The following is a 26,127-nucleotide window of genomic DNA, read 5'->3' as shown; positions in this document are numbered from 1 at the left end:
ATATTAAAAAGAAACCTGATCTTACTTAAAACAGCATTAAACCTCAGAGAAAAGGGACATTTAATCCTTGGTGATTTCTTTGTCACAAAAATAAATTAGAACAAGAAGGAACCAACACATATCGGATCATCATTGAACTCTGTATGCTTACACAGATGTTAACAACTGAATGGCTGTTTCACAACTGGCTGAATGAGGTAATCACTTTAGGACCTGAGCTGAGAGATCATTGGTTAAATGTAATAAGGAAGACTGTGATTAGAAAAAAGTCCACCAGGTGATTTTAAGTGAAAGTTTTTTTCTAACGTTTCACCTTTAGGTATGCGCACCTTATTTCCTCAAAGGAATTTTTAAAAGAAAAGTTATACATGCCCATATTTACTAGTGTTGCAAACTATTAATTGGATTAAAAGCTTTCCCATAATGCTTTGGTTAAATAACCCATTCATTACCTTGATCAAGACTTCACACAGAACACTTGATATGATATCTAACTTGAGTTTCAGATCGGTAACACCCTTGTTTCAAGGAGGATGGATTAGTTCGACCTCTTTTCTTGTTACTTGAATTCCGAGGTGTCAGCCAAGGATTTCAGTTAACAAGACAGGTCTAACTATTCCATCCTCTGAAATTAAGGGGTTTTACAAACATATGCCCTAAAAATATTTTTTATCAAGAACTAATGTATTTATTTACTAAAAATGTCAAGAAAAATATTGTTTCATAGCAATGTGAAAAACATGTAGGTTATTCTTATTCTTATTATTATTATTATTATTATTATTATTATTATTATTATTATTATTATTATAACTAAACTAATTAATTTACAATTGTATGAACTTGATTCGGAGGGTTTAATGAAAATCTGGTGTCTTAATTCTTAAATATTCATTTGATTAAAAAAATCTCCACAGCGTATAATTATAGCTTTACTTGAAGATGTTATGAGTGTTTAAAGTTGTGGAAAATTTGAATTTGGTAGACATAGTAAAAACCTACAGTAGCAAAGCATATGAAAACATGTGGCTTTATTGGTGTCTGTAATACAAGCACTTCTTTGATAAGGGACTGTCCTGTCTCTGTAGCAAGTCACTGAAGAAAGCCCCACCCACTTTTTAAATACAATATAAATACCAGCCTTGCAATGAGACATCGGTCAGTAGCAGTATCCTTTCACTAAGACACTTTGGCCAGTGGGAGAAAGACAGGGCAAAACAGAAGAAGGCATTGCATTGATTGGTTGCAGCTTTACTTAAGTGTCATCTTGAGAGGGGGACAGGCAGGTCAGAGGAGAACTGCAGTAAAAGGCTAAATATAAAGAAAGAAAACTTCCCATAGCTGAAGTAGTTCTAGGTCAGAGAACCAAAGTTTGCTTGGAAATGCAGTGCAAAAAGCTGCAAGAGTGTGTCTTCTTGTTAGGTGTAGTTTTATTAATATGTTCCTCAACCAAAGCTGAAAACAAGATAAATGCAACAAGCAATGTAGGTGTAGGTACTCCTCAGTCTGGCTACAAGATTGTCACCTTCAACTGGCAACATGTCATGGGCCCTTATATCATCTCCGTCTGGATATTGGTGGCTAGTATTGCCAAAATGGGTATGTAATGTCTTATTGTATATTCATATTGTGATGGTTTAAATGCCTGCTGAATTGAATTTATATATATATATATATATATATATATATATATATATATATATAATTATATATATATATATATATAGATAGATAGATAGATAGATAGATAGATAGATAGATAGATAGATAGATAGATAGATAGATAGATAGATAGATAGATAACAACTTGGTCTCATCCTTATGCAGTAACCAGGGACTGGTTTTTCAACACGTCTTGATGGCAAAATATGGGATTACAAAATCCGAATCACTCCAAATTACACATTTTGAGAAACTGGCCCCAGGAGACTCCCATAACATGCCCAGATAATTGGATTACATTGTCATTCCCTTTATTGTCATGTCTCTCTGCTGCCTGTCGAATAAAGTAGAAACATCTTGTCTATGCAGATGTTTCAGGGCTTAACAGTCTTGTATGAAAAAAAGAAATTGAGTTACATGTCATTTGTGCTAAGATGGAAATACTTGCTTTAACTAGCTAAAACTTTAGTGAAAATAATGAAAATGGTGTCTATAAAAATATACTTGTTTTAAATATTATTACACATTGGAAGTGGGCAGGATGTCTTTAATCTATCTGGCTTCAGGTTGTTAACACTATATTGGGATCCACACTGAATTTGAAATGGATTGTTAACAGAGTTATCACAGTATCACAGTAATGGTTTGGATTGTGTCTATAACTATTACCCTTGTAAATGTTTCAGAAAGTATTTAATATGTTGCATAGAGCCTTCTGGTGTTCAGTATCTAATAACTGTCCTAATACAGAACCAAAACAAAATGAGGTGAACGTATAACCATATTGCTACTATATGGGATGCACCATCAACCTTCTTTTCTCTGGTAATAGTGGCTCTAACTATTTCATGTGGCCTAATCACCTGTTATTGACACCTTACCAGTAAATCCTTTTGCATAACTTTTGCATGTGTTATTTGATAGATCAGCTGTACTTTAACACTCCATTCATTCAACACAATCTGGTGTTAAATAACATCCAATGTAGTAAAAGCCTTTCTTCAAAGGTTTTGTGTTCTTAATTATAAGAGGTGGGGTGTCAGAAGAAAATCCTACATTCACTGGCAATGGAAGACATTGGAGTTTAAATGGATCGTAGTGTTGAATTTAAATGAAGTTGATTTACAACTCGGCATTAATGCAGCAGCATGATGCTGGGAGCTAGTTAACATTTCTAACCCCCCCTCCCCCTTGATTGAATAGACCAATATTTGTTACTACTGTATAAAACAGTGTTAGGTTTTCAAGTTAGTTTGTAACGGCTGATGTTTAACTTTGTATTGAATCCAGACTGTATGATGGCGGTTATCCAAGGCAATATGTGTGGAAAACTACTGAAAATAACACTATGATTACAAAATGTTCTACTAGCTTGTGTGGCAATGCAGTACAACGAGCGAAACAATCAGTTAATCGCTCACTACTCAGGAACAGCTGATGGAACTACAAGTGAAGACACATCTCATATTTGAAGCAGATGCGGAACTGATATATAGGCACCTCAGCTCAACTAATAAAGCACTGCCGGAAGTGCTAATCTTAATTGCAGACCCACAAAAGAGCACTATGTTGACCTTCTCCCGCTGGTTTAGGAAGGAATGTCGTCTAGGGCTCGTTTGCCTCATTGAGCTTCAGTGATTGCTACTGATCAGGCGCCCAGATCCAGGTGGGAACTTTCCAAACTGGTCTCCTGCCTGCAGGGTTTAGTAACTTTGTAAACCCTGCTGCTTCAGTTTGGTGGGTGCAAAGCTGGGAGATGGTTGAAAGGGAACTGTAGTATTGCAAAAATAAGCAGGTGCATATGTGCAAAAACACTTTGTTCACAGATTGCACATTGCAAAATCAGATTATGATTGGAATTTATTATTGCAGTAATAATAATTGTAACTTCTAGTTATGCATTTTATATTTGTATGTTCAGCTGACCAAAATAATCCTTAAGATAACAATGTTAATAGTTTGTCTCTGTTTACACCAAAGTTACTGGTTTGATCTGTCTTTTGCTTCAAATCTCCTGCACACAGGTGCATGTGCAGATATTTGCACTAACTCAGTGGGTATTCAACTGATTAACTACTTTTAATTTGTTTAGCATTTTCCTTTTTTATGCGCTATAATTCTGAATAGGGGTCAGTGATCATAATGCAGTCATTATACAGTTAATGGTCTCATTTAAAATGTATTAGGATACCAGAGATGGAGAGAAATGGAACACAGAAGTGGGAACTTGCCTTTAGCCAGATAAGTTCTGTTGATTATTTATTAATTGCAGATACATCAAGAGGTGTCATAAACATTATTAAAAGTTTCTAGAACTCAAGTGGTTTAAAAACATATATTTATAAAGTGGTTACTTTATATGGCCATTAAAAAACAAACAAACAAACAAAAAAACCTTTATAGCTGTGTGAGGAGCTATTGCTGAGCGTGAAGCTAACACTTATAAGCACCTATAGATAAAACTGCCTGGCAACACTGTTTATGGCCAGCTTTATAATTGAATGACAGTTGTTTGTGTTGTTTGTGGACCGGATACTGAGTTCTTGTTAGTGTTACTCAGCAGTGTTGAAGATATTTTTAAACCGTTTTATTAGCTTCTTGACAAATCAATAAACTTTTCAGGAATACATAAAAGGAGTGGTCCTTCAGGGGTGACATTTTTTGTTGTGCAAAGCGTATTGCATTAACTCACAATCTGTTTTTGTTTTTTGCATTTTTTCTTTTAAAGTTTATTTTCAAAACAAAATGCAGAGTATTCCGGTAAATAAAGATAAATAAGGAGAGACATGCAATACCCTGAGTATAAGGTTTAGTGCTTGAATGTGTGATGCAGTAAAACGTGGCTCTGGGGTCAGGGTGCACATGACCATATCTCTTATCTCTACCAAAAAAACAAACTGGAGAAGCCCCCGACATGTCTGGTCAGAAATGACCAAGGGTGGATAGTGAGAGAGTATTTTAGTCTCCACGGTCATCATATTCTTGGCCTCTCACAACAAAGGTGTCCTGTGCCAAATGTGCTGAAATTATGTTCCCTGTGACCCAAGCAGATTTTAAACTCCTGCCTCCATATAAACTTGGTTTATTCAGATGTCACTGTATGTTAAAATAATGTCTAATTAGATTCAGTTTCCTGTAGTGGTATTGCCAGGTAGTGGCATCAAATGACACCCGGTGGACAGTGTTAGAATAACAGTGATGAAACTAAAACATGCCTTTTTTTTAAGGATCTTGCTTGTAGTGTTCTGGAAAAGGTAAGAGAAGAATCAAACAGTGTATATATATATATATATATATATATATATATATATATATATATATATTTGTATGAGCTTAACATGCAGCCTACAGCACTCAGTATTCCCAGGTGGTCTCCCATCCAAGTACTAACCAAGCCCAACATTGCTTTGCTTAAGCATTGCATGGTAAGTTCGATTTGAAGAGCTTTTTGCCGTCAGAGATGTTGCCCAGGGGTCACTACAAGGAAGTAGCTCTTCTTGACCCCCAATGACCCCATTGAAACAGTAACTAAGGCTTTAAAACATATATATATATATATATATATATATATATATATATATATATATATATATATATATATATATATATATATATTTTTTTTTTTTTTTTTTTTTTTTTTAAGTCATAGTCATAGTGAATCTGTTGGCATGAATAGGCCTGGATCAAGACAAATCACAATAGGCATTCTGATAAGGAAATTCTTGATTTCCTCACAAGGGTTTAGATCACAGAGTGAAAGGGCTGCACTTTCATTGATTATTGTACAAACACATGGAACAATGACTGTGAGTAACACCAAATACAAAGGGCTAATAATTACTATTGGAATTGTATTTTAAAATGGGTAATTGACTAAACAGTAATTCAATTTAACTACATACACTACATTTACTATCCCCTTCATTGTTTTGACTGTGGTTTGAATACAGAGTAGCCTACCCTAAACTATTACATCTTTTCATAAATAAAAAAAAACAGGAATTGCCTTTTTGTGGTGTCCAACACCCCCCCAACCCCCATACCGCCCCTCCATTTTACCTTTGGAAGCAAGGCAGACCATCAAGTTTGTTTTACTTTTGAAGCTTGTGAGAAAAAAAACTGCTGTAGCATGATGTTAAAATACAATCACTTGCAGTAGGGCATGAAAACATTTACCAGTAATTATACTGCTAGCAAGAACAGAATTGCTACAGCCCTTCATGATATGAAAAACCACAACCTGCGTCACACCAAAATTCCTCTGACTATTTGGTTGCAAATGGATTGACTTGTTGCCAGTGCATAGACAAAAAAGGTTTTGTGCTACCCTTATAATGTTACTAAGGTATAGAAAATGGATTATCATTTTCTTTTGTTTGTGACATTTATCACTGGAAACAGCTTCCTTTGTCTCAGTTATACCTTCTTAGGCTATTCAAATAGGCACCATAAAGTGTTTTCTCATTCTGTAACTATGAGGGCCTGAATTCCATTTACTTGGTCATTTGTCATTTTAGTCTCATAAAAATACAAAACTTCAGTAAAAATGTTATTATTTATTATTATTATTATTATTATTATTATTATTATTATTATTATTATTATTATTATTATTATTATTATTATTATCGTAGTTGCTGTTAATATTAATACATTGCTGCTGGCACATTGCTGCTGGTGGAGATATTTTTGTCGTCCAGTGAAAGAATGGCGGAAGGAGGACCGTCGTGTGTTAGTGTTACGGATATTTCTGTATCCCCATAGAATTCCGTATCCCCTTATTATTGACGACTGTGTAGATCAAAATCGCTGTACGTGAACGCTTGATGTTTCTGAACAGTATTTACATGTAATGCGATTAAAATGTGTTTTAAAAGAAAAATACAGTTTTATAAGGTTTCTTTTAATCAAGGGTTTCGTGTATTGAGCAACGCAGGAGGCTGAGTGTACTGCAGAATATCAGTGGTGTAAAAATGTGCTGTTTTATTTTATTACGGAATTAGTGTGGTCTTGTTTTGGATATTTGTTGCAAACTGCAGCAGAACTGAGTGGCCGTGCTAGAGAACACAGCGGGACTCGGGGACGAGAATATGAAGTACAGGTCCAGCTTTGAAAAACTGCATCTGCACAGGCATGGAATCATGCAGGGCTACAGAATTATATGGGGTACAGAAATCTATATAACACCTGTTTTATGTATTTCTGCAACAGTTAATATGGACTATAGTAGCATATACCAATGTATTTTCATTTATTTATTTATTTATTTATTTTTTGTGTGTGTGCTGTATATGTAAGGTATTGTACTTAACATTGTAACGACCCGGCAAGCTGGCAAGAGGATTGTGTATGAGAAGTGTAGTGGAAACGATTGAGACAGAATAACCTAAACAAATTAAGAGAAACACTAATTAAAGGGTTTTATTATTTTGGCGTGGACGGTGGCTGACAGCGGTTCTGTTTATTGTAATATTTTTTTTTTTTTTAAAGTCCATTTCAAGACCCTGCTTGTGTGAGTCTGCATTATTTTCACACAATTCTACAGTATCATAGTGTGTCAATGCACCATTATCTGTTATATTAATTGTGTACAAAGGTAAACAAAAAAAGTGCACTAAAACCATTAAGTTTCAATTTTAAATCATCTTTTTTTTTTGCAGTGTACAGTAATGTGAACAAAGCATCACAATGTATTTTGTGTTACTGTTAGCCTATATGCTAAAGTATAAAGGAAAGTGTGCTATAGCTGTAGCTATTTATTTGAGTTTATGTACTTATTTATTTCAAATAACTGTAGCACATATGTGTGTGTTTGTTAAGAGATTTAATATTTACTTAAATATTTAGCTGAATGTTAAATCTTGTTAAGAGATTTAAGATTTAGTTAAATATTTAGTTCACAAAATCCAGATTTATTTGCGAACAGCTAAATCTTGATTCTCAAAATAAATATATATATATATATATATATATATATATATATATATATATATATATATATATATATATATATTTTTTTTTTTTTTAAATAAAGATTTAGCATTTAAATATTGAAAAGTTGCTCAATATTTTAAGATTTCTAAATTATATCTGATTGTACACATTTAAAAAAAATATCTATTTCGTTTCACATTTATAAATCTGGGGAACAAATAAAAGATTTAAGTGAAATCTGGAAAAAAAAGACATTTTTAAATATTAATGTGTTTTTTTTTTACACATGGCACCCCATAGATTGATGGCTCTCAGAGCTCTTGAGTGAAAGCCAAGCAAATTTTCCACTCTGAATTTTCTACAAAAAAATGTTAATACCATGTTTTGTTTTCTTTTTTAAATACTTACGTTTAACACGCCTTGTTAAAAAATAAACTAGTTTTTACAATTTTGTTAAATTCTGTTTTCCAGTGTTATTCTCAAACTTCAATTGTTAGGAATAATCTCTGCTAGCTGTACAATTTCTGTCTGTTATGTCACCATATATTATAACAAACAATATACACCAAAAACTGTACATATAAGGCTGTATTTTGGGTTTCTGGTGATCACTCAAGCTAGTGCTTTCATAAGTTGTCACCAGAAACCCTCCATAGAATTACAACCTTATTATTAGTCTTCCAAGTTGGCTTGGGAAGCCTATTGTTATTGTAAAGAATTTTTTTTTCTTTTTTTTTTGTATTGTCGTTTTCTTCCCAAAACTTCAAACTGCTCCTGTTCGCACGCGGTGTAACCAATTAACATGAATCTTGGCAGGTATCATCCTGTGTAGATTACAGTTCAGATGAAAAAAAAAATGCGCTCCTGCATCAACTAAGATGGCAGCCTGACGCATTTTTTTGAAAAACATTTCAAAATGTTCTTCTTGGGAAATGCTGACCCGATTGATTGACCCTTCGCCTATGTCATCAGCAACCAAACCCGCATCAAGAAGTTGACGCGATAAATTTTACTATCAAATTAGCCAAACCCGCCCAAACATCAAACTGCTTCCGTTTGCAAACTGTTTGACCAGCTAACTCCTAACTAAAGATGGCCACCTGATGCACTTCTTTAAAAACCTTTCAAAATCTTCTTCCTGGGAACTGGTGATCTGTCATCAGCAACCAAACCAACTTCAAGTTTGCAAAGCAGAAGTTGTTGATAAGTTTTACTATCAAAATGGCTGCCACAAAATTTGCCAAAACTCACCCCAAACATCAAACTGCTTCTGTTTGTTTAACCAACTAAATAGGAACTTGGTAGGCATCATCCTGGGGACAATGGAATTCAAATAAGGAAAAATGGTGTAAAAAAAATAAAATAAAAGATGGCCGCCAGACCTACATTTTGTTCTTAAATTTAAACCGCTTCAGTTGAAAAATGCTTTATTTGATTAACCAAAGTTGACAAGCATCATCCCTGTGTTAATACAACTGACATTTTCTCTATCCAAAGATGACTTTGCTTGTGACCTTTGACCTCTTAAGTTAAAATGTAAAACTAGCTTATAACTCCTTACAGAGTGTATATAGGTTAATGGCTACTATAGAACACAGAGAGGAAGCCATATATGCTGTATCCGAAAATCACATTGCTTGTGACCTTTGACCTCTCTAAGATCAGATGTAAAACTAGCTTATAACTCCTTACAGTGTGTAGATAGGGTCATGGTTACTATGGTGTTTAAAGTGATGAAGCACGGTGAGATAATGAACTAATGCAGTACTTTGAATTGAACTGCTCCATAAAACTGATCTGTTGCTGACACTTGTGCTGCAATGCTACAGCTTGCCAAAATATCCAACTGGTACTGAGCTTGGAAGCCATAAATCTGCCTGGCAGTTGTTATTATTATTATTATTATTATTATTATTATTATTATTATTATTATTATTATTAACCATGTAATGTATTTTTTGTTCTCTTTTCTTGCAGTGTTTCACATGTCCAGCAAATTAACAACTATAATTCCAGAAAGTGCCTTGCTGATTTTTCTTGGTCTTCTACTGGGTGGCGTAATATGGGTAGCAGACCACGTTGCTTCCTACACCATGAAGCCAACGCTTTTCTTCTTCTACCTCTTGCCACAGATTGTACTTGACGCAGGGTACTTTATGCCAAATAGACTATTTTTTGGGAATCTTGGAGCTATATTAACATATGCAGTGATTGGCACAGTCTGGAATGCTGCAGCAGTTGGTTTATCACTATATGGGGTTTACTTGACTGGACTAATGGGTGAGTATGGAAGTATATTTTGGCTTATGATGGCTGTTGTTTACCTCAAACAATGTATTAGTAGATCTCCTCACAATACAAGCTGTGCAAGCTGTGGCATCTATTCTCTCTCAGTAAACAATACTCTATGGTCCTGATTTTACGCTGTTGCCCATGCAATACATTTACTATGGAAGGGGGCATTAGCCTGTGATTTGCCCATGTAGGAAAATTAAGTCCTGTGCCTAGTTTCCAAAATGCAGTTGTAGCCAACCAACATCAAGGGGCTTTCTGAGTTACTACTGAGGTCTATGGATGACTTGTATATCTATTATCCTGAGTGAAAATGTACTTTCCGTTCGCAGAGCAATAAAAGGTACATTACTGCAGAACTCTCCTACTAATCAGTTTTGAGATCATGATTCTCAAAGATTTGAGCTGCTTATGCCTTTGTGAGAACTATAAGTAATTATATAGAATTAGTTTCTCAGATTTCAAACAGTTTTATTCTTCATGGAATTTGCATGGGGAGAAGTTTGAACCAGGAAACACTATGTATGGTAATGATAAAGGGCAATTAAAATGATAATTGTTTTCATTGCTTACTATCACTAGGGGTTAGCATGTCAGCATTCAGGTTGAAGGTTCAAATGTCAAGTTTGTAATCATTTTAATTAATATATTTTCCTTTTAATTGATATAGAGATATAATAACTTGGTCTCTTTTATTGTATTTGTTTGGTAAATGTGTAATGTTGTTGCTTTTATTAATTCTTACTGCTCTTATATGATTTCAGCACATAGAGAGCTCTGAATTATTTACCCTTTACCTTCAGGGGACCTCAAGGTCGATGGTATACTTGACTTTCTTCTGTTTGGAAGTCTGCTCGCTGCAGTGGACCCTGTGGCTGTCATAGCTGTATTTGAAGAGGTCCATGTTAATGATGTCCTTTTTATCATTGTGTTTGGAGAGTCCCTACTTAATGATGGGGTTACAGTGGTAAGTCTGTCTGTTTACATAACAGGTGTTCAATACTTGAAGAGACATGCAGTAAATACCGTAAAGCAAGACAAATAAAACAAAGGGAACGGTTGGGTTAATGTTTCATTTCTTATGGTGCTATCCATGGTAGCCTTTGAACACTACAGCCATGGAAAACAAGGTTTTTTTTTTTTTGGGGGGGGGGGGGGGGGGGGGATTGCCATACATCTATATAACACTATATTGCAATTTTATGTCTGAAGTACTAAAACATAGTCCAATTGTCTGATAAATGTCGGACTAGACTTGTTTTTATCAATATCTTCTTCTTGCACTACTACCTTTTTGGCACCAGCAGACCATCAATGAGTCATATATTAATTTTAAAATGTAATATAGTGCAGCATCTATATTAACTATGGCAATACAACACTATTGGTTGCATTGAAAGAGAATATATATATATATATATATATATATATATATATATATATATATATATATATATATATACCCTTTAGTTCTTTAAAATATTGGATATACTGATTTGTAAACATTTTTAAAATGGGGGTACATCACATGCAGGCACAATGAACACATGATTGGGAAAGAACAGACTTTGGGCTGGATTCTCAAAGCTATTTCCATTACCGGTAAATCATGGTCCAAGCCATTTATGTCTTGAAAATAACAAGTACCTTTTACAATTCTAAACAAATAAGACTCAACTTCAGATGACTCACGAGCCCCTGAATTAAATGGTTTGGTAATTTTATTAGGTGTGGTTTTTTTTACTGTCTGATAAAGATGTGCTAATGATGATTTAAAGTGGTACACAGTATTTTTATGTATAGTGAGATGCAGCATGTGGCAGATTTCAAGAATAACATTTTGTTAAAATAACACTGTCTTGTTTATGTTTTAGGTCCTTTACAATGTATTTGATTCTTTTATTGCCATTGGTGGTGTCAATGTTACAGTAGTGGACTGTGCCAAAGGCGTAGGTATGGATACAATTATAACTATTTTAACAATTTTCTTTTGAGACTTGCCTTTTGTTTTTTGTGAGACCCCTTGGGTAGTCCCATTCCAATGACCTCAGCTGAAGGAAATATGTTAAACCAACTGAAAATGTAGGGTCATCCTGGAAATAAAGCAATATTTATTAAAACAAATAAACTAAATACATTTTGTAACAAGAGGGGTTTGTTACACATGTGGGTCGTCACTGAACAAGACTGAGGCAGTGGGTGTTGACACCCACACAGGTGCGCAGAATTAATAAACACCAGCGCTGACACTAAGGTACCAGCAATGGTATTTAATAAAGAAAACAAAAGAAAACAAAGCTAAAAATAGAAGTTTGCCATACAAATGGCGAGCGCTAGTTCCACTAAAAGGAACGTCCCACTAAAAGGAACGTCCCACTCCAGGAACCTACTACTCTAAAAAGCCTCTCTTTACACTGTTTGAGATCATAGTCTTTTCACGATGACTCCTGCTTTTTCAAACGACCTTTTCAAAAGGCCTCGGCTGGGCAATGTCTTCACGAGCACTGTCTTGGAGGAAGGGTTTCATGTAATAGTTCTCTCTATGGAGCGGACCCTCTCCTCTTTGATGTCAACAAAGCAAGCTTTCGCTCAGTGCCCGTCTGTATGGCTATGGCCATACAGGCAGTGTTGCCAACTTTTCACATCTGAAAGTTGCCAAATCGGCCTTAGAAAGTTGGTATTTTTAAGCAAAAGTCACCAACCAATCACAGTACATAAACACACCAACAACTACTCATAGTATGCAGTGGTGTAATACTGGAACACTTGAACACTGGGGTTTTAGAGAGTTAGCGTGCCAGTGTCACACGACATTTGGTCCCCCTGGAAAATGGTCCCCCCGGACTATGTTTCATAGATCAGCCTATAAAAGCACCCAACCCCACCCCACCCCCAGATTTTCACAAATTATTTATTGGATTCACAGTTAAAGCAAAATATGTGAATATATTCATAATTGGTCAGCTTTACCAAAAAGTTGGTTTGAAATGTGTAGTGGTATTGCTGTGAATAAAGCTTCCTCATTCATCCCCATATGAAAAGCGCATTAGCGATATTGTATTGATTTTCACAAATGATATATAGGATTAACAGTAAAGGAAAGGTTAACCACTCAGCTTCACATTTAAAGTTGGTTTGAAATGTCTAGGTGATATGGTTGCGAATATCAAATGAATATTGAACTTTATCACTGGTGACGCCATGTTGCTGGCTTGTTTAGAATCAGGTTTGTGGTTATTAAGCCCGTGGCTAGGCAAATGACACATTGACTTTCCTTGCATATCAAATGGGGTGGGGTATTATTTTATTTTATTTTATTTACCCTGACAGTGATACTAAAAGGACGTTGCTAATACAGGATAATCGAAAATTTTTGGCAATTTTATATCTCTGAAATTCTAAGGTGACTGTCCTGGAAATCACTTTTGACAAATATTGTCGTCAAGTTAGCCCTTAAAATTACTAGATTTAGTAATAATTTTGCTTAGTTGGCAACACTGCGTGCAGTAGCCTCAAGCTGTAGCGCAGATGTTTTTTGAGCTCCGCGCAGCTTTCCTGGGCACGCCCCCCAGCCAATCAGAACCTCCCAATCAGCTCAGTGCTGGGCAAGCCCACCTGCTCAATTAGTTGCTTAGCAATGCATCTCCTGTTGTGCGTCCCAGCTGCTTCATTAAAGGCACACATGCACATCCAAGAACCAGCGACATGGCCTCCCTGTCACTATTCCTATGAAATAAATAAAGACTGATTTACTTCATAGAGAGACCAAAATGGTTTTATAACATCGTTTCTCTTTTCTCTTTTGTTGTTTCAGTGTCATTCTTTGTTGTTGCTCTTGGTGGAACATTAATTGGAATTGTATTTGCATTTTTCCTCTCATACATCTCACGATTCACCAAACGTGTTCCGATCATTGAACCAGGATTCGTCTTCGTCATTTCTTATTTGTCCTACCTAACGGCAGAGATGCTGTCTCTTTCATCCATTTTGGCGTAAGTTATAAGTATAAGTATATTTTCAGCTGTATACATCTATATATCTGCCTCTCTGCTGTAAGTGTATTCACCATGTATAGTAGGTAGTTCTACATGTAAAAGTGGTATCTGGGGCTACAGGCCATCTTATTTGTTTATTTATTTTTCTTGGGGAGATATCCAATAAAATATACTGTTGATAACTTTTTTTTTTACCCTGTTTCTTCAGGATCACATTTACTGGTGTTTGTTGTCAAAAATATGTTCGAGCAAACTTGTCTGAGGAGACAGCTACAACAGTTAGATACATAATGAAAATGCTGGCCAGTGGCTCAGAGACCATTATCTTCATGATGCTGGGTATTTCAGCAGTGGACGGAAGCATTTGGGTCTGGAATACAGCCTTTATTCTATTAACGCTTCTCTTCATAGCAGTGTACCGAGTCATTGGTAAGAATGTAGACAGATATTTTATTAATCATTTAATATTATATAATGCATTTTTCGGTTTTCTTGAACTGCGTCAAAATATTGCATTATTCAGCCAAGAACAAGCCTTAGACACCTTGAGTCATTTTTTTTCCCCCTCACCAAATGTTTCTGATCTTCTACTTCCATTTAATAGTTTTTCCAAGTTCACATGTATGCCTAATTATGATTCTATTCTTTGTGTGGAACTGGTCATCAAAACTAGCTTGCCCCACCTTTGTTTTGTGATGCCATGTTTGAATAATAAACAGTCAATAATGGACTTGAACAGATAAATGTCAAGTCAAGGTAACGCCTAACTGGAAAAAGGTCAGGGGAAATAGAAAACTATTAGAATATTCCTGTAGATAAGGTCAATTTTGTATTTATTGTGTGCTCATTCACAAGTTCACTATTAACTTATTTGGTCATGGTAATTGACAAGTTAGCTTGTGGTGACGTCAGAACCGGAAGAAGTAGCACACACAGAAACTGCTTGTGCAGTTTATTTAATAAATAAAATGTTTAAACAAAATGAAACACTTATACACAAAACAAACAACATGTTGGCCAAAATAAATAAACAGACAAAACAGTGGGCAAACCTCAAACAAGAATCGTGCTGAACTGTTTTCGCACAAGTAGCAATTACTGTAATTATTCTTTCTCCTCTTCTCTCCCGTTCTCCCAACCCCAAGTGAATGATTCATGCCTCTATATATACAGCTGTGCCAGGACTCAGTTGCTAATTTGTTATACACTTGAAACCTGGCACATGAACTAATTTGTGCAATTCCCGTGCCCATTTGAAATAACTTGTGCTACATAGCCCAATTTCTACCCCATGCACCAATATACACACTCCAACCTCAACACACCGTATACAACATAGAACACAAAATCCACACATGGACGGGGCACACCGCTGCAGTATGAAACAGCTGTCTGATAGTTCACTGCTTCCAACAAAAGTAGAAATGTATGTTTATCAACATTATCCATGCACTATTTTCTGTTTTTGTAGGTGTTGTAGCCCTTACATGGATTTTAAACCGTTACAGAGTGGTCCCACTGGGATTTATAGACCAAGTGGTTATGAGCTATGGTGGACTGAGGGGTGCAGTTGCCTATGGTTTAGTAGCCTTACTGGATGAAACTCGAGTAAAAGAAAAAAAATTGTTTTTCACCACAACTATTATTGTGATATACTTCACAGTTGTTTTGCAGGTAAGCATGTTGCCTTAGAAGTAAATATAGTTAAGGGGTCCCCGAGTGGCTCACCTGGTAAAAGCAATGCAGTGTGGTGTGCAGGGTGAGTCATACCGCCAGGGGAGCGCAGGTTCGCTGGGGATTGCGTGGGGAGCGTCACATTGGCTTTCCCATGGGTTAGGTAGGCAAAACCGAAAGGGGCAGTTTCTCCTCATCAAGCTACAGTGGACCCTACCGGCCAGGCCCCCAGTTAACTCGGGCTGGCCTTTGTCCTCCAGAGGTCGCTAGCTCTCTGATATCAGCTTTTGAGTTCCTGGGCATAGAACAGGAAGCTAGCTTGGTTGCAGATCTGACGATGTCCACTGAATCTTTCGTTCCCTTGAGCTGTGTAGGGAGTTGCTGCGGAGAGGGGAAAATAATAATAATTGGACATTCTAAATTGGAGAGATACTCAGTGTTAAAATAACTGGGCACTCTAAATTTGTTTTAAAAAGTAAAAAAAAATAAAAATAAAAAGTAAATCTAGTTAATTGTAAATAGGTTTTAGTTTGTACTTAACAAGCATCCCAATCATAGCACTGTTTGAATATACTGTATGTGCATATTCAGTGATTTATTTATTTTTCAACAGTGAAATGGTTAAATAAGTGACTGTTTTGTAGGGTTGTACTACTAAATCTTTGGTGACCTGGCTGAAGGTGAAGAGGAGTGAACACAGTGACCCTTTAATTAGCGAAAAACTTCATGGAAGGGTGAGTCTGCTTACAAGTATAATTGTGAAGTTTAATTGTACTTTACTTTAATTGTGACTTTAATTGTACATATCAACTTACCTCTTTCTGATTATTTCCCAAGGCATTTGATCATATTCTTTCTGCTATTGAGGACATTTCAGGGCAAATTGGACACCACTATATAAGGGACAAGTAAGTTCAGACTTGTTACATTGAGCTTAAAGAATGTATTTCCTGACACCTTTCACAACGCTGAACTGTGCAATTTTAAAGCAAAATGATTTACTATATGGAGACTGTTTGTGCTTAGCTATAACTGTTTGTCTAATTGTAATGATACTTGTTAGGGACATTCATTAGCACATGTTACTAGGAGTACCGAAATCTGTATATGGATGATTTCTTTATATTTCAACCTTCAAAGGGACATTCTTTAGCCCAAATTATTAAAAGTATGTTTGGTGGTACAGTATATGGAGTAACTCTATTACTGTCTGCTGGTGAACTGTTATTTTATATACATACAGTGGTAGTGATAGGTCATTCTTGTTAACCTACAGTATATTGTTATAATTACAGGTGGGAAAACTTTGACAAGAAATACATTAGTAAGTTACTGATGAGAAAAGCTGCTCTGAAATCCAAGGATCAAATCCTCGATGTCTTCCATGATCTGAACATTAAGGATGCAATCACCTATATAGCAGAGGTACTAACGCATCATTATCATAAATTCATTATATTCAGATCTGTAACCCACATTTTATTTAACTACCAATATACAACATTTAAGTTAGACTTGTTTACAACCATAAAATAAACACCACACACACACCTCCCCTAAAGCCCTTGTGAGACATTTGTGAATAACGTCACTGCTGACCAAAATACAAGGTGACAATTGCAGAAACTGTTTACATTGAGCACTGCCATTGGCCTTATCATATTATGAAAACTTGTCATGGACTCTATATAGAGTCTTGATAACAGAATTTAAGTAATGTATTGTTATTATTTGCACAATCAGCCCTTACAAAAGCTTACCACAGCATATTTGCACAGTCATTTTTTCGACATGCCTTTCCCATAGCTAGGCTCTGCGTTTACTATGGGGAACTTTTATAAGGTTAGTTTACCTTGGTTTGTTTTTTAATAAGCATTACTATATCTCTCTGTGCTTCACAATGCTTCTCTACACTTTGGCATGCTTTCACCATGCTTTATTACATGCAGCTATGTTTTTACTTTGGAACACTTTACTGTGGAAATTGTGTCCTATCTTTCATATTGACTTGCCTTCTTTTTATTTATTTTTGAGGGTGAACGCAGGGGATCTCTTGCATTTATAAAGACCCCAAGTACTGACAAGTTGGTAAATGTGAACTTCAACATCAATAAGCAATCAGAGGTTGAAGCACCCATGTCTTCTGTACAGTAAGTGTGTCAAATTACCTGATCTAGTTGGATAACACTGAATGACTGCTGATGAAATACTAAGTTGAGCTGCATTATAAATAAACTACAACAGGCCTAGCTTTCTTCTGCTGCTCCTGTTTAAAGGTTTAAACATTATCACTTGTCCATTTTCTTTGGAGAATTATATTATATTATATTATATTGCAAAAATATTCAGACCCCTGACCAATTCTCTCATATTACTGAATTACAAATGGTACATTGAAATTTCGTTCTGTTTGATATTTTATTTTTAAACACTGAAACTCCAAATCAATTATTGTAAGGTGACATTGGTTTTATGTTGGGAAATATTTTTAAGAAAAATAAAAAACTGAAACATCTTGCTTGCATAAGTATTCAACCCCCACACATTAATATTTGGTAGAGCCACCTTTCGCTGCAATAACAGTTTTAAGTCTTTTGGGGTAAGTATGTACCAGCTTTGCACACAGTGTCGTAGTGATTTTGGTACATTCTTCTTGGCATATTTGCTCCAGGTTGTTCATGTTGGTTGGACGATGCTTGTGGACCGCAATTTTCAGATAGTGCCACAGATTCTCAATGGGATTGAGATCAAGACTTTGACTGGGCCATTGTAGGACATTCACCTTTTTGTTCTTGAGCCACTCCAATGTTGCTTTGGTCTTGTGCTTGGGATCATTGTCCTGCTGAAAGGTGAATTTCCTCCCAAGCTTCAGTTTTTTAGTGGACTGAAGCAGATTCTCTTGCAGTATTTTCCTGTATTTTGCTCCATCCATTCTTCCTTCAATTGTAACAAGATGCCCAGTCCCTGCTGATGAGAAGCATCCCCACAGCATGATGCTGCCACCAACATACTTCACTATAGGGATGGTGTGTCTTGAGGCATGGGCAATGTTAGGTTTGCGCCACACATAGCGTTTTGAGTTTTGGCCAAAAAGCTCTATCTTGGTCTCATCTGACCACAAAACCTTTTCCCACATCGCAGCTGGGTCACTCTCATGCTTTCTGGCAAACTCCAGACGTGCTTTCAGATGGTACTTTTTGAGTAACGGCTTCTTTCTTGCCACCCTCCCATACAGGCCAGTGTTATGCAGAGCTCTTGATATGGTTGACTGGTACACCATTACTCCACTCCTAGCCACTGAAGCTCCTTCAAAGTGATTTTTGGCCTCTCTGTGGCTTCTTTCACAAGTCTCCTTCTTGTTTGAGCACTGAGTTTTGAGGGACGGCCTTTTCTTGGCAGTGCCTGGGTGGTGTGATGCAGCTTCCACTTCCTGATTATTGATCCAACTGTGCTCACTGGGCTATCCAAACACTTGGATATTATTTTGTACCCTTTCCCTAATCTATGCATTTGTATTACTTTATCTCTAACTTCTGTAGAATGCTCTTTGGTCTTCATTTTCCTTCAGATTCACAGCCTTACCAATGATCCTTCAACAGTGGGGTTTTTATCCAGAAAATGTGACAGCAACTTTAATGGTTCACAGGTGGAGGCCAATGGTAAGGTAATTGTGTCCTTGTTAGGGCAATTTCTTTCATAGGTGCAAACTGGGAGCTTCCACAGCACAGGGGTTGAATACTTATGCAAGCAAGATATTTCAGTTTTTTATTTTTCTTTCTTAAAAATATTTCCCAACATAAAACCAATGTCACCTTACAATAATTGATTCTGAGTTTCAGTGTTTAAAAATAAAATATCAAACAGAACGAAATTTCAATGTACCATTTGTAATTCAGTAATATGAGAGAATTGGTCAGGGGTCTGAATACTTTTGCAAGGCACTGTGTGTGTGTGTGTGTGTGTGTGTGTGTGTGTGTGTGTATCTATCTATCTATCTATCTATATATATATATATATATATATATATATATATATATATATATATATATATATATATATGCTGGTTTAAGATTCACGCTCCAAATCACGCTCTAGTTTTTGGAAGTTTAGACTGTTTTTGTAGTACTATTTGCCAGCACATGTAATTTGACCTTTCACACTGGGAACTCTGTTGATCACTTTTACTTATGTTAAAATACTAAATAAAATATTCTGAAAAGCCTGACAAAGCATAAGACAAATTAGATGTTCTTCTTAAAATTATATAGACTATCCTATAGGCACTGTTATTTTTATGACAGTGACTGCTAGTTTTATTTGAGTCCCATTGTAAATCTTTTTTTTTATTAATGACATCTAAGCTGAGGTACTAACTGGTGAACCCTCCTTATGTTCTTTTTTTGTGTTTATTCTATTAACAGGAGAGAAGATGTTGGTGCTATTTGTCTCGATATGCAGGCAGTGGAGCGCAGACGGAAGAGTATACGAGACAGCGAGGATGTTTATACACATCATCTGCTTCAGCAGTACCTTTATAAACCAAAGAAGCAGGTAAGAATCTCCCAACCTGGGAGGGAAAATGCAGTTAATTGGTTGAAAAAGTACATCAGTTGTATAAAATATACCGAGTACAATTATACAAACATTTAATACAAAAGTTAAAACACTATGAACAACCCTTTTTTCAATACACTGGGCAGTTCAAAAATGCCCGATGTTTTTTAACATAGAAGTTGAGTCGTATAACAGGGAAATGTTTTGAAAATGTTATTCTGGCAGCATAATCAATGCAGATTACATAATTATTATAAACTCTGTACATTACAAATGGAAAATGGAACAAAGATTCAAGTAAAATTATTCTCTTACATTTATTTATGTATTTATTTAAATATAGCAGAAATACAAATACAGCAGACACGAGTTCACGCCAAACGAGGACGATGCTCAAGAAAAGGAGATTTTTGAAAAAACAATGAAAAGACGACTAGCATCCTTTAAATCTACCAAACACGGAGTGTCCCAATCGAAAAAAGTAGCAAAATATTATAAGAAAGATCCTTCACAAAAGAAGGTAAGTGGTTATTTTCACACATTTGCCATTAGTAATTTTGTAAGAATAACATAAGAACATAAGAAACTTTACAAACAAGTGGAGGCCATTTGGCCAATCTTGCTCGTTTGGTTGTTAGTAGCTTATTGATCCCAGAATCTCATCAAACAGCTTCCTGAAGCATCCCAGGGTGTCAGCTTCAACAACATTACTGGAGAGTTGGTTCCAGACTCCCACAATTCTGTGTGTAAAAAAGCGCCGCCTATTTTCTGTTCTGAATGCTCCTTTATCTAATCTCCATTTGTGACCCCTGGTCCTTGTTTCTTTTTTCAGGTCGAAAAAGTCCCTTGGGTCGACATTGTCAGTACCTTTTAGAATTTTGAATGCTTGAATCAGATCGCCGTGTAGTCTTCTTTGTTCAAGACTGAATAGATTGAATTCTTTTAGCCTGTCAGCATATGACATGCCTTTTAAACCCAGAATAATTCTGGTTGCTCTTCTTTGTACACTTTCTAGAGCAGCAATATCCTTTTTGTAGCGAGGTGACCATAACTGAACACAATATTCTAGTTGAGGTCTAACTAATGCATTGTAATGTTTTAACATTACTTCCCTTGATTTAAATTCAGCACTTTTCACAATATAGCCGAGCATTTTGTTTGCCTTTTTTTTAGCTTCCCCACATTGTCTAGATGAAGACATTTCTGACTACATAAACTCCTAAAACTTTTTCATAGATTCCTTCTTCAATTTCAGTATCTCCCATATGGTATTTATAATGCACATTTTTCTTGCCTGCGTGCAGTACCTTACACTTTTCTATATTAAATGTAATTTGCCATGTGTCTGCCCAGTTTTGAATCTTGTCTAGATCATTTTGAATGACCTATGCTGCTGCAACGGTGTTTGCCACTCCTGCTATTTTTGTGTCATCTACAAATTTAACAAGTATGCATACTATACCAGAATCTAAGTCATTAATGTAGATTAGGAAGAGCAGAGGACCTAATACTGTGGTATTCCACTGGTTACCTCGTTCCATTTTGACATTTCTCCTGTATTCAATACTTGCTGTTTTCTACATGTTAACCACTCCCTAATCCATGTGCATGCATTTACTTGAATCCCTACTGCATGCAGTTTGAGAATTAATCTTTTATCCGGGACTTTGTCAGAAGCTTTCTGGAAATCTAAATAAACCACGTCATACGCTTTGCAATTATCCATTGACGATGTAGCACCCTCAAAAAAATCAAGAAGGTTAGTTAGACACGATCTCCCTTTCCTAAAACCATGCTGACTGTCCCCCAGAATACTGTTACCATGTAGGTAATTTTCCATTTTGGATCTCATTATAGTTTCCATAAGTTTACATACAATAGAATTCAGGCTTATTGGTCAGTGTTTGTTTGGTTTTGACTCCCTTTTTGTGGATCGGTATTGCATTTGCAGTCTGTCGATACAACCATATTTGAATTATTTATTACACATGGGAACATAAATGTAGTAATGTGGTGTGCTTTTATTTTTTTCTATGAATCGGTAAACTGAGATCTTTACATTATTTATTGTTGTAGGATTGGATGTGTAGATTGCAAGTCTGTGGCACATGGACAGTTCACCTTGTATATCTGTAAATTCATGCAATTAACAGTGTATTTCTAAGATCATGTTAAATTAATTTGAACTCTGTTTTTGTTCCTCAGAGAAGTGATGAAATGCTGTCAAATGGAAGTCAGCTTGTTTTGCACGGTAAGGTTCCATATTCTCATGCAGTAGCGTAAGTTTTTAATAATCACTGGACCATGCACAAGCTTGTACCAGTAGTTCCAATGCATGTCCTTAAAGATAAGGGTGAAGGTGAAGAACTGTGTCCAGTTGAAACTGCATGCTGCACGTTACCTTGACAGCATGGTTTTAGCGCGCAAGTACAATTTTCACAAAAGAAAAGGATACTCTTAATCTTGCATATTTTGTGGATTTGTGGGGGTCATTGCTTATGCTACCAGTCCATTGGGCACACAATGTTTGTTGTGCTATTAATGGCTATTAGTAACGTAATCTTATCACCACTTACGCCTTTTATAATGATCAGTGGGTAAATGCATGTACAAAGGAGGACATTTTGTAAAAATAAGGTATTGATAGAAGTTTGATTGCACATAATTTCTATTGCTTGTAGGGGTCTATTCAATTGATCTAAACCATGATGAATCTGAAATATTAAACTGGGACCAAACATGTAATTTTGTATTTGAACCCATCTGTGTGCAAGCCTCGAGAAAATGGTGTTTGACTTTTTAATTTTTTTATTATTATTTGTTTTACTGATTTACTCCTAGATCCTGAGTTCTCTGATCCAGAATACCCTGGTGAATATGACAATGGTGGTATTAATTTTATCGCTAATGTTGCCAGACAGACACTGTCTGACACATGCAATGGTAAATACTGCATAATCTTCATATAATCCTACTCTGCAGCCTGTAATGTATTATCTGTACAGGCTGCTTTTAAAATCACTGTTTAGATGACTGCTGTCAAACATTGCTGCATAGGTAAGGATGTTATTCAGATCGTGTACAAACAAATAGACAATGGTAATCTTGTTGCCTTCTCTGTCATTTTTGTGATAGGAGTATTTTTTTTCACCACAAGATGTATTTCCTGTAAAGCTTGCTTTGAGATGTGAGAAGCAAGTGCTTGTCCTTGGAGTTGCTTTTTTGATTGGAATATAAAGCAGTGGTTTGGCTAGGCTTTTTACACTTCATAAATCTAATGCAATGCTAACCCATCAGAAATCCATCAAACTCATCAAGTACCATTTTTGTCAGTGTTTTTTAGTAGTTTGTTGACCTAATGATAAACTGAATTATTTCAATGAGAACCACTGATTTTAAAGTATAACAGTAGATAAGCCAGGATATACCATGCTGCCATGTCTATTAAATTGCAAACTTTTTTTGTAGGAATTGATAACCTAGCATTTAGTCGTGATGAAGAGACAGACGCTCGCCCAGCGCTTCCACCGTGGGCAACGAATAATGACACTGTTGCGTTGTCGCAGAGGGCTCAGGTTCAGATGCCATGGTCCCCAAATAACTTCCGTCGCCTTATGCCTCTACGACTCAGCAGCAGATCAACAGATTCCTTTCTGTTAGCTGACATTCCTGTCCCTGTGGAGCACCCACTGTCCTTCATCCCTGAAGGAACTGCCTTGTAATACTTTATCAAGTATCTTTGTATTTCTTTTAATGAAATGCTACATATCCTACCTAGAATGTGCACACACTGGAATCACTCTTGGTATCTGTTGTAGTCGCCTATATATAGACCCAAAATAATTTCAGTAATAACGTTTAATGTTCTGTGGAGCAGTTTCATTTACATTTTATGTTCAAAGATTTATATTTTCTAATTTTAATTATTTTTTGCTTGTTTTTAATTTTGTATATTCTAATACTTTCTACTACTAACTCGTAGAATTTTATATATATATATATATATATATATATATAATATATGATCTATATGTATATCTTAATTATTCAACAGAATTTAAAGTTGTCTAAATGTTCAGGAATTTACAAGTCCATACATTGTTTGTATAGAAGACAGCGATAATGGGTATATTTTATTTCATATTAATAGGTAAAATACCGTAAAACTTTTCATATATATTCATCTAATATATATATATATATTGATGGCTATTGATATATAGTATATAGATATATATATATATAATAGGTCAATTGTAAAAAAGTTAGTATATAGGTTTTCTGTGAAGAATCTTTTTGAAGTCTTTTCAAGAACTCACATAGTCTTCGCGTTAATGTCTTGGTGTGTATAAGTCAACATTACTTCAATTACGTAGATAAGTTGTATAAAAAATACTTGCTCATAGTGTTAGACTTACTAGTGTACTCACCAGACTTACATGATCACCATACGGCAATATCGTCGTCCCTACACCCACATGGCGTACAATGTAAAATACTACAGAACGACTAACCACGAACATATTTTTATCTGGTGACGCTTGTCTATTACATATAATAAGATAGTTTATCATAAAATGGTGCTTCAGCCAAGAAAGAATAATCTTTCAGCTACTGTATTTCTTTTAGAAGTAGTGGAATGCACAAGAAATTACAAATGATAACTTGACCATGAGAAACTGACATTCATCCTACTCCCACAAGTCATTGTCAGATTTGAGTGTTGGTAACTGTAGGAATCTTTGTTTGCTCAAATGTTAAGTAGGCATTTCTTTTTTTTTTAAGTTTTAATTTTAAAACTATTTTACATCATTTGTGTTATGGTTTTAACTATGGTCAACTCTGTCAGACCATGCTTGGTATAGTACTTAATAACACAGAACCCATACAGACATTGTTAGACCACAGGCACTGTTATGGTTCATGTCTGGGTGACATTCATGGCACAACAATCTCCAATTAACTTTTATTACAGACTGCTCTGCTTTATATCGGCATGGTTTAGACCACCTGCTTTAATAAATCATACCTGGGGCACCTTTGCAAATGTAATTTAACTGCAGTCCATTCAAAACAGTGACATTATAATCGGCCACATTATTCTTTTCATCAACCTTTTCCCTCTTTTCAATGAAATGCACTAAATCAAGAGTAGAAATAGTTAGAAAACAAACAGAGCTGGGGTTTTAACTTGTTTTTAATAATATAGCAGTATATCATAGATTATAGGACTGAAAGTGTCTGTGTATGGGTAATAGCGGCACTTTCAGCCTTGGTGCATTCACCTCTACTCGTGCCAATGCTACCCAAATACACAGACATCTGTCATCCTATAACCCTACACTCACTGGAACAAAAGGGAACACCATACTATGCTTTTATATATGCAGTAGAACTAGTGATACATAAAAAAAAGAAAACCACACAGTATATCCTTGAACCAACATCATAAGAATATGCTGCGTACATTTTTTTTAAAAAATCAGGCGGCCACGTTTCACAGTTCAAACATAAAACAATCAACGTACATATTTAAGGTAATTTAAGGTCAAAGGTGTTAATGGGTAAAGGTGGGTCGAAGTTTTATGTGTTACTGGTTCGTCTGCTATTCTAACTCACCACCATGTACAAACAGTTGGAGAATGTGTGGATAGTTTGGTTCAATAAAGTAGTTTTTGTCATAATAAATGACACAAGGTTTTGAAGCAAGCTCCGTGAGAGAAAAAAATATACTTGCACATTATATTTTATAGCTTTAACCTTTTAGGGTTCGCCCAATGTTAAATATCCTGCCGACGATCTGGCCATTTAATTCTTTTCTCAGGCACCTGCTTGTTGTACGTCATTGGAAAGAGATTTAGACCTTTAAAGCAAGGTCCTGCTAGAATATTTCTGGTAGATGACCATATTAGGAGATAGCCTTGAACACGAGTGTTTTGGAATGTTGCTGCTGCGCTGAAGACAGACCTACCTTGGTGCGGTAAAGAAACATTTTGCAATGGCACAAGGACCTATT

At 35.7% G+C, this 26,127-nt stretch overlaps 1 protein-coding gene across 1 annotated transcript; it reads left to right on the top strand.

The window, feature by feature from the left end:
* The first annotated feature begins 1,359 nt into the window (after positions 1-1,359).
* On the top strand, positions 1,360-23,972 carry LOC121309200 (sodium/hydrogen exchanger 3-like). The gene is made up of 16 exons (XM_041242116.1): positions 1,360-1,599; positions 9,574-9,876; positions 10,692-10,855; positions 11,763-11,841; positions 13,703-13,880; positions 14,092-14,312; positions 15,355-15,557; positions 16,202-16,291; positions 16,395-16,465; positions 16,853-16,982; positions 17,592-17,707; positions 19,979-20,108; positions 20,455-20,631; positions 22,317-22,362; positions 22,953-23,054; positions 23,580-23,972. The coding sequence occupies exons 1-16, from the start codon at positions 1,383-1,385 to the stop codon at positions 23,831-23,833; spliced, it is 2,481 nt and encodes an 826-aa protein (XP_041098050.1). The 5' UTR covers positions 1,360-1,382; the 3' UTR covers positions 23,834-23,972.
* The last annotated feature ends 2,155 nt before the right edge of the window (positions 23,973-26,127 follow it).

This window comes from Polyodon spathula, chromosome 3, assembly GCF_017654505.1.
Source record: "Polyodon spathula isolate WHYD16114869_AA chromosome 3, ASM1765450v1, whole genome shotgun sequence".
NCBI classification, from domain to species: domain Eukaryota; kingdom Metazoa; phylum Chordata; class Actinopteri; order Acipenseriformes; family Polyodontidae; genus Polyodon; species Polyodon spathula.
Note: the sequence above shows the minus strand (reverse complement) of the source record. Positions and strands in the feature narration are given on the sequence as shown.